The sequence below is a fragment of the Delphinapterus leucas genome, chromosome 19, assembly GCF_059928025.1.
Source record: "Delphinapterus leucas isolate spDelLeu-1000000601 "Yukka" chromosome 19, BTC_Dleu_Yukka2, whole genome shotgun sequence".
NCBI lineage: Eukaryota > Metazoa > Chordata > Mammalia > Artiodactyla > Monodontidae > Delphinapterus > Delphinapterus leucas.
The window spans coordinates 69,583,974-69,597,974 of NC_143147.1; the positions used below are offsets into that span (position 1 = coordinate 69,583,974).

General features: G+C 47.3%; 1 protein-coding gene across 2 annotated transcripts in view; it reads left to right on the plus strand.

The window, feature by feature from the left end:
- The first annotated feature begins 3,441 nt into the window (after positions 1-3,441).
- PRKCA (protein kinase C alpha) overlaps positions 3,442-14,001 on the plus strand; it is a 370,931-nt gene continuing 360,371 nt past the window's right edge. For both annotated transcript variants that reach the window (XM_022589847.3, XM_089901750.1), the window contains exons 1-2: positions 3,442-3,765; positions 6,480-6,511. In XM_022589847.3, coding sequence (XP_022445555.1) covers positions 3,593-3,765; positions 6,480-6,511 — 205 coding nt within the window. In that variant the 5' untranslated portion in view covers positions 3,442-3,592. The remainder of the gene's footprint in view (positions 3,766-6,479; positions 6,512-14,001) is intronic.

Below are 14,001 nucleotides of genomic sequence, written 5' to 3' on the forward strand. Positions count from 1 at the left end.
TCCATCTGGTTTGTGCCATGGCTACTAGAGAAAACCTGGGAGAAAGTGGAGGAAAAACACTTTGTGGAGGAAGCAGAACCCTTGGACCCCTAGAAGCTTCCTTGGGCAGTCCGCTCAGGAATTTAACTTCTAGTTGTGGATTGGGGCTAAGGAGGAGGTGAGGGTCAGCGGCTGAAAACACTTCCCGAGCATTTCACATGCAAATTAGTACCATCTCTACTCCATGCAACAACAGCGAATTTCTGGCAATAAAACCTTTTGTGTTAAAAATAACAAATACCTCCTTTTGGTGACAACATTAAAAATTACGGTTTCCAATGCCCTTTCAAAATGTAAACCCTAGGCCAAAGGCTTCTCTTCCTGCACAGAAAAGCGTTTATATTCCCACCATCCAGAGATAGTCACTTAAATGAACATTTTGCCATGTATATCTTTGTACACACCTGTGTGTAACTGCACAAGCATATTTATATCATATAGGTGTGGGTGTACATACGTTTTAAAAAATGGCGTCTCTGAATATCGTTTTACATCCTGCTTTCCCTTACCAGGGAATTATGGGCTTCTTATAATACAGTGTATCTAATTAGGGATCGATGGTATTTTGCTTTGAGGTTTTCCTAAAGTCTGGTCCAGGCAGCACCTCTGCAAAGAGTGTTGGGCTTCCTCCTCAAGGTCAGGGGTCACAGAGGAGGGCTCTCACAAACGGTGTGTTCAGTCTACCATATCTGCTCTCCTGCACTTTCCCCAGGAAACAGCAGACTCTAAAATCATTGCTAACGTCCATGTCTCACTGACCACTCCACCTCCCCAGGGGTTCCCCTTTCTGGAATCCCCTCCATTTTAGTGTCACCATGGAGATCCTTCTCAGGTGGGCTGCCGGGGCTGAAGCTGAATCTGGCCTCTGTACTCGGACGCCAAATTAAATCTCGGAGACAGGGTTTTGGGTGAAGCAGAAAAGGATAGTTTTATTTTCCCAGGCAAAGGGGGGCACAGCGGGCTCATGCCCTCAAAACTATGTATCCCAACCTGGAGGGGGTAGTGAGGAGTTTTCTAGTAATGGTTCAAAGAGCCGTGGTCAGCTCGTGGACCTTCTTCTGATTGGTTGGTGGGGAGGTAACCAGGAGTCAGCATCACCAGCCTTCTGGGTCCACCGGGTCTGGGGTCTCCGTGCTTGTGGGCAGCGTGCAGTTAACTTCTCCCACCTGGAGGGGGTTTCAGTATCTGCAAAACAGCTCAGAGATATTATGTGTGTATCCTTTGAGGGGGGGACTGACGCGCTGCGCCAAGGCTGCACTATTGTTTCCTGACCGCTCCTCCCTGGTCTCTGCATCCCCTCCCTTCCCTGATTAGTAACTGTTTGAACCTGCCCATTGGAACTCAGGGAAGGTCCTGGAGGCTGAATGAAGCCTATTTCCTGTAACTGAGAAGTGGGGGACACAGAAAGGCTTTTGTGCCCAGGAGTGCCCAGGGTCTGGCTCGGTTTCAGGGCCACTTGTGGCCCACACTCTCATCTGTCCTTGCCGGGGGTGGTGTTCCACTGCCCGAGGATTCCCCGCCCCAGGTGTAACCCCACGCCCTGCGCCACAAGTGAGCCCATCTGTAGGCAATAGAGCACTCACGCTCAGCCCAGCCATCAAACAACAAACTTCCAGTGAGTTCTCGCCTTGCCCGTAAGGAACGACAGTAAGCACTGAGGCAAGAGAGCAAAGCCACAACCAGAAAGAAAAGAGATATTGTCTCTCTCTGGTCTCCCCACTGCTGAGATCAGTGGCTCCACTCGCACACAGGTGATGGCCAGGCTGCTGCCAAGGTCCACTTGATTCTTAGCTCATCTTGCCTGTCACTGTGCTCAGAGATCACCCCATCTGCAACTCCTCCCTCCAGCTCTCCCATATTTTTCTTCTGTCTTTATATCAAGGTTTCAGGGAAACAGAAGGAAGCTTGTCTTCATAAAAGGTGTGAGGACCTTGGTCTTAGATGCAGAGATGGCTGTGAGGCAAGAATCTGTTTCTTTCTACCGCGTTCCATGTGATTTACAAGTATTAAGCCATCAACAACCATGGTGTGAGACGCTTATGGTGTTTTGCAGAGAATTTGCTCAATATTCCCGACATCCCCTGCTTTTCATTCCTTTTTTTTTGCCCCCTTGGACTGGAGGGGGCCACCACTGCTGGCAAAATTTCTGACCAGAATAGCAAGCAGGTGCAATCTCTTTAAGCTCCAAGTACATTGGCGGGAGAGACTGCAAGTGAGCCAGCAAAGTGCATGCCCCATTAAGGGCGGGTCAATAACTAACACGTGTCAAAACATAAAAGACATTCCTATCATCATGCGTTCAACTGGGCAATCTTAAAAAATGGTAGCCCTATTTGGTCTATGTGATATGCTCTAAGATAGTATAGATCTTAGGAAAGCTTTCTTGCTTTTTTAAACCTCTCGAAGGATTAAACATGTTCCCTTTCTCGCTGTCTTCAGTAGATGAAGTTGTTTTGTGAATTTAGTGAATCTGACGATGAAATTAAACCATAATGAAACGTTGTTTCCCTCATGTATTTTAGCATCCTCCAGGCAGAACTAATGAATATTCAGCAAGTGATTAGTTGGTACAACCCCACGTGCGTCCTTGAAGACCCATGCCAGCCACCCTTTCACAAGCAGTTTTACTTGGTAATTTACAAATGTACTGGCTGCGCTCTGCACCTGCCAGTAAGGCAGTTGTTAGCCTAGGATGCAAAACGATTTCTAAATTAAGGTTCTGGACTTGTAAAATCAAGAAAGCCTGATCATCCACGATGTAACTGTGGTAGTCAGTGAGTAACGGGATAAACAACCAGGACGAGTCCTTTAACCGTCCTAACATCCAAATTAGACGTCTCTACAAGACGCAGGTGAAGCACAATTCAATTGGAGGCATGTGAAAGGGCCCGTGTTCCCTGATTGAAAGTAGCTCCTTTTCTCCTGCCGTGTATAATAAACAGCGTGGTGGCCCGGGAGGGGCGGGGGTTGGATATTGGAGCCAGGTGAAACCTCAAATTGATGCAAGCTTATAAAAGCTGGGCTCCTGGGCCGGAAACACGGTGGGTCCTGGAAGCGGGAGAGGTAAGTGAGCGCCTGAGCGCGGCAAGCGGAGTCTGCGAGGAGGAAGACGACGACGACGACAAGCTGGACGGCGTGTGCGGTGGACGGAGAGGAGCGGAGCGGGTGGCCCTGGGGAAGGAAGGCTGGGAGAAGAAGGAGGCGGTGGCGGCGGAGAACGGGCCCGCTTCCGCGGCGTCCTTTAGCTCCCGGGCCCGGGCGCCCCCTCTGTTTCCCCGGCGGCGCGGAAAACGCGGGGGCGTCGACTCCTCCAGCGCCGGCGCGCCCCCGCCCCCGCCCGCCCGGGCCGCGCTCAGAGCATGCGCGGTGGGCGGGCCGCCTCCGCCGCCCGAGTCGGAAGCGCGAGCGCTGGCGCCGCTGTCAGTGCGCGAGGGGCCAGCAGCGCGCCCGCGGCTCCGCTCCGGCGCGGCTACGGTCCGGCCCGACTCCTGCCGCGCCTCGGCCGCCGCCCGCGCCCCCCGCTCCCGGCGGAGGTAGCAGGCGGTGGGGGACCATGGCTGACGTCTTCCCGGCCAACGACTCGGCGGCGCCTCAGGACGTGGCCAACCGCTTCGCCCGCAAAGGGGCGCTAAGACAGAAGAACGTGCACGAGGTGAAGGACCACCGCTTCATCGCCCGCTTCTTCAAGCAGCCCACCTTCTGCAGCCACTGCACCGACTTTATCTGGTGGGTGCGCGCGGCGGGGCGCGGGGCCGGTCCTCCCCAGTCTGGGCCGCCTCTCCCGGGGAACTTGGGGAGCCGCTGGGAGTCCCAACTCGCCTGGGACGCTACGCGCGCACCGGGCAGGACGCACGCGGGCGGGACTCCCGGGAGTTGCCGGCCGGCCGCCCCCCGCCGCGGCAGGGGGCGACACGGAGGCCCCCCACCCTTCCCCGGCGTCCCAAGGACAGACCGGGAGTCTCCGCGGGTCAGGGCCGAGCGCCGCGGAGAGTCGGAGGGCGGGTCCCTGGGGAAGAGTCTGGGAGGCGGCAGGCGGCGGCTGCGCGGCCCGGGTTGGGGGCGAGCGGGGCCGGGCGCCTCGCGGGTGTGGACGCGGCCTTTTTCCTCGGGCTCGGGCTCGGGCTCCGGCTCTGTTGCAGCCTTGGGTCCTGCCCGCTGCAACTCGTACCTGTTGGCCACGGAGTGCCTCCGGCTTCCCTGCGTGAACCCGGGGAGAGCGGACAGGCGACCAACTGTTAAGAGCGTGCAGGGGAGTGGGAGCTAAAGGGAGTGGGTAAAGAGCAGAAGGGGAGATGGAGTCCTTTAAAATAACCCGCGTCAGCACGGGGTCAGGCAGGTAAAACCCAGCGCGTGAGGACAGAGCCCGTAAGAAAAACGCTGGCAGGGCTGAAGGTGTCAGAGTTCTGGTAACTTTCAATGAACGCAGAAATTAACTCGGGGGTCCCCGGGGGTTTACGGGGAATGGGTAAGTGGTGGGCTTTAGACGGGGGTTCTCTGAACCCTATGAAACTAGAGGAAATCGTGTATGTGCTTTCTTCCCGTCAGAGAGCTGTGCCTTTTATTAACTGAGTTTTTCAAAAGGTCAGTGATTCCTCAATTCTTCTTTTTTTAAGAAAGCTGAAACTAAAGGCAGTCCAAATGCTCCAGTTGGAGGAGCAGTAGGTTCTTTTCAATTAGGGTGCTAGCCACTCTGCCTCTTCTATTTCTTGTTCTTGGATGTAGGACACCCGCCCCAAGTCAGACATATCTAGGGTTCCTTAACTCCTGCCCCCCCCGCCCTGCCGCCCCGCCAGGCTGGGGAATGGCACCAGGTTGATAACACAGAGTGCGCCCTGCCACCAGCCAGATGGCCTGTGGATCTTGTTGGGGCCCTCTGGAGAACGCTACCTGGATGTATCACACCTGGGGAAAATCATCTCTAAGGGCAAGGCCCACAAACATGGTGCTAATCAATAGGTGTTTAACTTTGTGTGGCGTTATCTGAATTCCTCACACCTGGGAAAGTCATCGCCAAGAGAGCCCCACCAACGCGGTGCTAATAAGGTGCTTAATTGTTTTCTAGAAATCAGTTCAACAGTACGCTTATGAAAAGCACAGCCACCTCCACGAATGGTTTCCAATGTGTAGTCAGCATACGAAGCAGTTGTGCTCCAGGGAGCACATAGGTAGTTGTAGATAAGACTAAGTTCTTGGAGTATTAGGGCAGAGAGGAGATTGCATCTAGTTAAGGGGAGGTCTTCAGCCTCGTGTATCAGCTGTGAAATTCTATTAAAATGGAACAGCTGGACTGCTGATCACTTTTGCAGGAAGTAGGTAAGGTAGAAAAGGGACTTGCAACATGTATATCCAGGCTCGCGGAAGACTTTCCACTATCAATTGTTAGCCTCTGGTGAACTGACGTGGCATGTCAGGTCACCAGGTGTAATGTGAGTGGAAAATAAAGATCTCCCCGGCCTCTTTCTCCCGGAGTAATCCCTGAAACAGTTCTCTGCTTAGCTGTAAAGCAACCCCTTGGAAGTTCCAGGAAAATATTCCCCAGCTTTGTCTAGCAGTGGTTTTAATTTTTCAGTTTTCTTTTCTGGGTCCTTGATTTGCAAGTCATTTAAATATTAAAGCACTGATATTTTAAAACTAAGTGCGTTTAATTATTTTCTGGGTGGGGATGACTGAGTTAATTATAAAGATATGTGAAGTGCTTTGTAAACTTAAAATGCTATGTAAAGCGAGAGATTGACTCATAACCTTCTGAGAATTTTAATGTAGTTCATCCTAGTTGGAATGGTGTTTGCAATTTAACGTCCCCATCAGGGTTTTCTGCTTAGAAAGTAAATTCTCTGAAGTAATTTACAAGAACAAAATAGTTCCTGAATGTGCTTTGAATGCTCTTGGTTCTAGGTAGAATTAGATCATAATCTCACATGCGAAAAATAGGGATGATAGTTTGTAAAATGTGGCTCCTTTAAGCCAAAGTTTAATGTTAAGAGTGGCGCTGCTTGGCAATATCAAGACAAATACTTAAGTTCACAACAAATGATGAAGCTGGTTTTTAGTTGTCTTTAGGGAGAAACAATTTTCAGTTGGTCTTTAGGGACCAAATTCAGCTTTTTTCTTTTAACCATAAGGTCAGGTCCTGTTTGTTCCATGAATATTGTAGCCAACAATTTTATAGTCATGTTCTTGTGTTGAAATTTAAGTATTGATAACAGTGTAAAAAAAAAAAAACAAACTTGCATACATTGAGACAGCTTAGGGAGCCTTTGGAGGTCAGATCTTTTCAGAGTTGCATTGACCCTGTGCTCTGAGCTATTAAGGCATGTTTTCCTGTCCCATCATTGGGTTTCATGTACAAACCTTTAACTAGAAAGCTTTGTTACATAACTGGCTTAAGATATGGTACCCAACACAAAATATGTTAAGAAATCTTCTTGTTTGTTTTTCAGGGGGTTTGGGAAACAAGGCTTCCAGTGCCAAGGTAAGCTGCCCACGTTGGATTTTATTTTCAGGTACAGCATGAAATAAGCATTCCAGACAGGAACAGTGTTTCCAGTCATCTTTTCTTTGTTCCCCCCCCCCCAAAAAAAACGTTGTTTAGATGTTCTCAAAATATGAGGGCTGTAAATTTGGGCCTTAAAAAAATTGTTTGGTATTTTGCCTCGTAATCTGCATATAGAGCTGCCTTTTTCTTCAAGGGAAAAACCTTCCTGTAACTTATTTTTTTGCCAAGAACATTCTTGTCAGAAACTGCTGTCTTTGTGTGGGTGTTCAGAAAAAAACGAAATCACGGTGTGTGTGGCTCTTCCTGTTTTTGTCCATTTTTTACCTAGGCATTGGGTTGGACCCCTAATCTTGGGCCATGCAGCACGCTAGTGAGTTGTTCTGGTTTTTGGTGGTCGATTGTCATCCAGAACAAAGTTTGCACGTTTTAAGGCGGCTGCAGCATGAGGCACGTTATCTCATCTTACGCTCTCCATTGCATCCACAAAGAAATCCCTTTCCTCCTCTGATCTGTAGTTGGCATTTTACACCCTCCAGATATCTAGCTTTTCATACTCTTCTGTTGTTGAAACATTTTTTTAGAATGCCTTATTGCTTGTGAAGTCATCCCAGTTCATTAGCCCACCTTCTGGCTCTCCTGTCTATATTATGTTTACTTAGTTCTGGTTACATTTCCCATCTGGGCTTCGGTTTATTAGGGCAAGTGGAAAGTGCATTCTAGCCTGGAAAATATTATACTAAGTGTTTAACGTTAAGTGCGTTAGAGACACACAGGGTGTACTTCCTGTAACTTTAAAATTGTGCTCGTAAGTTGGTTACCATTTAAAACCTGCACGCTTGTGAACTTGTTTCTTATATGCATTTTCTAAAGATTTTTGGATGCGGGTATTTTATGTATAATCAGTATTCTACTTTCCTTTGTTGTGATTAACACCCCTATTGAATAAATTTATTTGGAGAGTCACATTGAGAAATCAAGTTGAGTCCTTTGCAAAAGAATGAAAGGCGTGGTGCCAGTGTAAGAAATGAGAGGAAGATGTGACTCTTTCCACTTCTCAAAGTTGTGGACCTGAACTTTATAGGCAACGTTTGAAGTCTTTGAACAGGATTTTGGGAAATTTAAAGACGTAACCTTGTGATTCTGGGCTAATGTGATACCTATATCTCCTGTCATTTTTGGTAATGTGTTTGAATGGAGGCCTAGGGAAACTCATAAGAAAAATATTTACTAAATGTTCTAGATAATGCACAAGAGAAAGGGGGTATGTTATGTAGAAACTGAGCTTTTTAAATACAAAGAATCCCAGGATAAGGTTTGTCCCTTTGAGACCTGCAGGTTTTGTTGGCCATACTAGGCTACGGCAGGACCTGAATGGTTTTTTTTTTTAGCATCTTTTGAACTTCCAGTGGATTAGCAGGTTAATAATCTCGCATCCAATCACTCCCTTTTACCTTAATTATAGAAATGCTACTCATAAATTGCACAAACACTGTATATAAAAATGAAGTCTTGTTTCCTTTCCCATCCTCAGGAATAACTTCTATTTAAGACATCCATTCATTCACTTATTTACACATACTTTTTAAAAATCAAAATTTTCAGTCATTCTGCAGCTTTTTTTAGCAGTAGGTGGTAGGTATCCTTCCATATCAAAACATCAGTTCTTCCTTATTTGCATGTGTGGAAATAGCAAATTGATTCACCTGTCTGAGACATTTTAAATGTTTCTAAGTTCTCTGTACTATTGTAGTACAAATACAGCTGTCAGTATCCTTGGACTCTAGGTATTTCTGCAATAGATACATAGAAGTGTGTGTGGATACATTTTAAACTGCAATGAGCACAGCTTAAATTGCTCTCCAAAAAGGTTCCAATTTGTATTTCAGTATCAATATGAGAGTACCCCTTTCTCTTCATTCTTGCCTATATTTTTGCTCTGGTAGGTGAAAAGGGCCTCTTTCAAATTCCATCTCCCGTGTAAGTTTGAGCACTTCCAACATGTTTTAGCCCCTTGTATCTGTCCTGTGAATTTCCTTATATTTGAAATTCAGGGTTTACAAACCGAACTATAGCAGTGAACGTGTGCTCTATGCAGCATTGTTTGCTTTGAAGAATTAAACCTAATCCCTTGAATGAGTTCCCCTACTGTATTTACAGATTTTTAATTCACAGAAACCATTTCAAGTTCTAAGTGTGTTTGTGGGGAGCTGCTTGTTGTGTAGTTATGTGTCATCTGTAGTTTTTGACTTCTGAGCAGGCCTGTGCTAACCCATTTTCTTGTTGTTTGTAACTTAGATAATGTTAGCTCAGGGCAGTGCTCTTAATCACATAATGGTTACCCAGTGTTTCCTATTTTGGTACTTGTCTCAGTCTTCAGTATATTCTTAAATGGTCAGATGTTAAGTTTTCTCCTGATCTCTAACTCAACTTTTCCTGTTGGTTTGGTTTGATAGGCTCGTTCTTAGCAGAATGACTCGTCCTCACGTGTGCCCTTTGCAGCCCACCCTCTAGGGATGACAGCTGGAGGCTGAGGCTGCCTTTAGTACCCGTACTTGTCACCTGGTGGAGGGGGTGTAGTGTTCCAGCTCTAAGTGTGTAGCGTGTTGCTCTGGTCAGAAGATAAAACACCTGCAGCTGAGTTTACTTAGGCTCAAAGGGGGCAGATGCTCCAAACGAGTCACATATACATGGACTCGTTTAGCTTTAAACCTAAAATATTCACCATCATTTAGTGTTAAGTCAGAATTGGAACACTAAAGATACAAGCAAGTTTTAGTCCTTAAAACTGGGTTTGTAATCTGTACCATCTAGAAAGCGTATTTTATAAGGGTGTTTCCAAAAAAAACATGTAAGGTGATTTCCCACTTCTTCCCTTCCCCCAAGATATAACATAAATGGACGCAGGAAGCTTTTCTGAAGAGATCTGTTGGGTCATTCCCACTTTTACCTGATGGACTCTATTCCGTCCTTACGGCACACGTGGTGCAGGGATGCAACCCTGAAAATGTGTTACCAGGGCAAGTAACACAAGCTGATCCTGCGGTGAGAATTTGCTGCCTGACGTGGTTGGAACCGAGGGCCTTGTGGGGGGAGGACAGGGTAGATCTTGAAGCCGTGGAACCTTCTTCAGGTTCTTAGAGATGAAGACAAGCCGAAATGATAGGACTCGAATTTGCTTTTTGTTCGGCTTATTCTTTGGGTTGGCTTGATCTGTTCTGTGCTCACTTCATCTCCGTGAGGCTGCTGGAGAGCTTGGCCTTGCCTGCTTCTGAAGGAAGAAGAGAAGCAAGCTTGTCTGGCCCTGGGCATTGAGGAAGTTGAGATTGAAGCCCGGAAGGCCTGGGTCCAGTTGGGGTCTCTGTCCTGCTCAGGCTGCTCCCAGCAGCTGTCCAAGAGTGCCGGCTGCCTTAGATGCTCTTCCTCGGGGGCCGTGGCGCCCCAAACAGCCGTATCTCCTACTTTGGCTACTGGGAAAGGGAGTGAGCCAAGTCGTTTCTTTCCTCCTCAGTTAGCAAGACCCATGCCCTTCTCTACTTACAGCGTTAGAAATAGCCTCTCAAAAAGTGACCTGCTTACTTGACGGGCCAAATAGTCTGTTACATCTGGCTAACCTGCTTCTGTTTTCCCTTTTTCTATTCGTTCATGGTGAATGTCACAAGTTAAAATGTACTGTCACCCAGGCTCTCTGAATACACGCTGGAGACAGCATCAGTATGAATTCCCACGGATGACCGGGGTCTGCTGTTGTGGCTCTTCGTCCTGGGTGGTCCACCTGGCACGTGCGAGCCGACCGCAGGGAAGTCGTTCACGTTCATGTGCTCGCACGGCGCTGCTGAGCCGGGTTTGAGTCCTGAGCCATTTCCCTGCTGAGTACATATCAAATACTGTACGTAACTTGTGAGGCTAACTGAAGCTCTGTGTTTTTCCATCGTTGAGGGTGAAGAAATCAGCTTTCTCCACCCCTTTCCTGATGACATTCCATCATGAAGGCCTGTTTCAGGGTCGATATTTCGGCTTACCGAAGTAGGACGGTGCTTGATACTCCTTCTCTGAGAATGAAAGTTGATGTTTGAAGAAAAAAGAATGGTTTCCCCCCTTTGGCTGTAGGAGCTGAGGAATCCCAGAAAACCGGGCCCACCTAAGGGAGGGTGATCTTTAACGGGGTTGAGTTGGCAGCTTTTCAGAAAAGGATGCCTAGTTACTCATCCCAAGCCTCAGGGTTCTGAGAGCCAAGCAGTGTGGCCGGCAAGTGCCAGGAGAGGGTTGGGGGCTGGGACCCGGGCGGGGCTGCGTGGTGAAGCTGGCCACCTTTGACAGAGTACCTGTCCTTTCCGTGTACTGGATCGGCCACCTCTGGACTCTGGGGCGGCCCATTGATTTCCGAAGTTGATGCCAGGATTTTCCATCTTCAAAACAGGTCAGCATTTCACGACCCTGCTTCTCACTTGGTTCCCCTCCCCGCAGATTAGAAGCCATGTGAACTATAGATGAGTGTCTGGTTACCTGTAAGTTCCAAAAAGGCAGGTCCAGGTAAGAGTATGATTCGGAACGCTGGAGGTTTTGCACTGAGGTCAGACTAAAGGGTTATTTCAACTTCGAAGATGAACTTGTCTGTCATCCCTAAAATGCAGGAAAGTGATTGAGATGGGCAGCTAGAACTTTCTTTTCCTCTCAGAAGTAGAGACACATGAAGAAAACTTAGTATAGGGGATTCCCATTTGGTGCCAACTGTTACAAAATGATTTCTGATTAATGGCTTTCTGAATTGCTCTTCTTTCACTCGGTACATTAAGTGAAAGTGCTTTTATTCACACACGTGCCCCCCACCCCCCGAAGTTGATGCTGGTAGAAATCTCAAGTATTTATTTTTGCAGATGAATCTGACATGCAAATTTCCTTTACTTCTACCATGTGTCTTAGTGTCCTGAGTGTTTCACTCTCCTGGAGGACACTCAGATTTAAGTTTTTAGTCACATTAACCCTTAACATGCTGGTTTTTTCCTTCACAGTGGTTTTCAAAGTGCCATTAACTGTCTGCAGAGCTTCCCTGTACGGATGGAGCCCGGCTCCCTGCCAGGACATTGAGTCTCTTCAGTCCCGCTGCCTTGCTTTTTCTGACTCATCTTAAGGCTGCTCTCCTTCCTCCCATCCTCCTGTCACTTGAAGGAAGCTGTACTTTTCCAGAAAGTGTGTTCTCTCCATGCTTTCTCCAACCTGTTTTTGCCCAGAGAGTACACTTGGAGTCTTAGCCTGAAGTTTAGCCTGGACCTTTTCTGTCCTCCCTGCCATTCTGGGTGCTCTCCCTCTCATAGGACCCTCCCCCCACAGTATTTCCTGTCTGTTTCCTCTACCAGCCTCGGGAGCAAGGACTGAGGCTTATTTCTCTGTCTTCCATGTTTAATGCAGTGCCTGGTGCTCGGTTGACACTACGTAAATATTTGCTGGGTGTGAGATTGTATAAATATTAGAGGTATGGTATGAATGTTCCTAGCTGGAAGGATCACAGTCACTTCTGCCTGCCTACTGTTTTTTTTTATATAAATTTATTTATTTTTGGCCGTGTTGGGTCTTCGTTGCTGCGCGTGGGCTTTCTCTAGTTGCAGCGAGCGCGGGCTGCTCTTCATTGCGGTGCGCGGGCTTCTCACAGCGGTGACTTCTCGTGGAGCACAGGCTCTAGGCGCATGGGCTTCAGTAGTTGTGGTTCGTCGGTTCTAGAGCGCAGGCTCAGTAGTTGTGGTGCACGGACTCAGTTGCTCCATGGCACGTTGGGATCTTCCTGGCCCAGGGCACGAACGCATGTCCCCTGCATTGGCAGGTGGATTCTTAACCACTGCACCACCAGGGAAGCCCCTGCCTACTTGGAAGTCTAGTTTATAATCCAAAGTTATGTCAACGAGGGGTAGATCTTGAGATGGCATAAGAAAAAGTGATTTCTGAAGCTAAGCATACTTGGTCAAAATATAGAACAGATAATTTTAATTCGTATGTGTAATAAGTTCTATGTCATGTTAAGCTTAATGAATTAGTACGATAGGAATAAACCACTTGGTGTGCCTGCCTTCTAACTTTAGAGAAGTATCTGGACATCAGAAATGAATCTTTCTGCCACAGATAAAACAAGAGCACGGTATGGGCCACAGCAGGAGGGGCGATGCCTTAGGTGGGGTACAGGGGTGAAAAGTTAAAACCAGTGCCAGGATGTGTTTGGTACGGTCATTTAAATGGTCCTTTGCTTGGAGATTGCTAATGGCTGAAACCAGATTGTGATGCTCCAGACGGAGTAGTAGCTCGACTTGATTCTGGTGTTTTTAATACTTCTTGTTCCTGAAAGGTTTCTGCATCTTCATGTGAGGAGTGGGGGCGCAGGGGTGGAATGGTTGTCACCCAGTTGCAATCCCGTGACAGGCTTCAGTCAATTGAAAGAAAGTCGTGTTAAATGCTGCCTCATGCCAGACAATCCAGGAGCTTTCTCATTTTTGTATACTTCTTTGCAAAAGCACCCCGTTGAGCACAGGATATGGTCGTTTTTAAAGAAATGAGTGCCGAAGAATCTGCCAGGCTGGTGGGGTGGAGCTTGTGGGGTGGAGCTCGGGTTCAGATTCTAATCGTTCTGCAGAAAGCACTTTTCAGAGCCAAATGGAAACTTTTGGTACTTACAGAGCCTGAATTTATATTAAGGGGGGAAAGAATGCTGCCATTGAGGGAAACACTGAAACATGTCTTGGTGACATAGAATGAAGGCCTTGCTGTCCTCATGTGTCTGTCAGAATTTCCACGACAAACCCTTTATTTCAGGTCTCTCCCCTCAGACTGAAAACTCATGTTAGACTTTAACCTGAGACATGAACATGTCAGGATTGGCATGGTTTTAGCTGTCAAATCTAGTTGAAATTACTACAGCTACATTAAAAGAAACCCTCTTAAATTATACAAAGGGGAAAATGGCTTCTGGAAATAGAATAGAGGGGAATGATTTGATTGTCAGCGCAAGATAAGAATTATTTAAGAGCAAGTTCACCAAGTAAGATTAGCATGAGGGCAGTTAATCTTTGCCTTCGTTTGCTGTGTTTTCCCCCTAATATCTGTACACCTCTAGTTTGGGCATTTTGGGAAATACAAGATCATTTATTAACTGGAGTGACTTCAATAGGTAAGAAATAAGAGTGGAAGCCCGGGACCTGATGGTGTGTACTATAAACAAACTTAGATCCAACTTGGATAGACTTGTATGAGAAATGGGATAAGAGCATGATCCAATCAACAGCTGAATTCTGAGCAAAATTCTATTAGAGATGATCTAACCTCCTAAGTGCCAGTGATCCTGTTGGTGAAACCATGGCGCTCGGAGTGATGAGTCTCGTACCTCATGCACTGTAGTCTACGATGGGGAGGTTTTCCTGTATTTGAAACACAATAACAAGCGCCCATGTCGTGCTTACTCTTAAATCCTGTTCTGAGCACTTTTC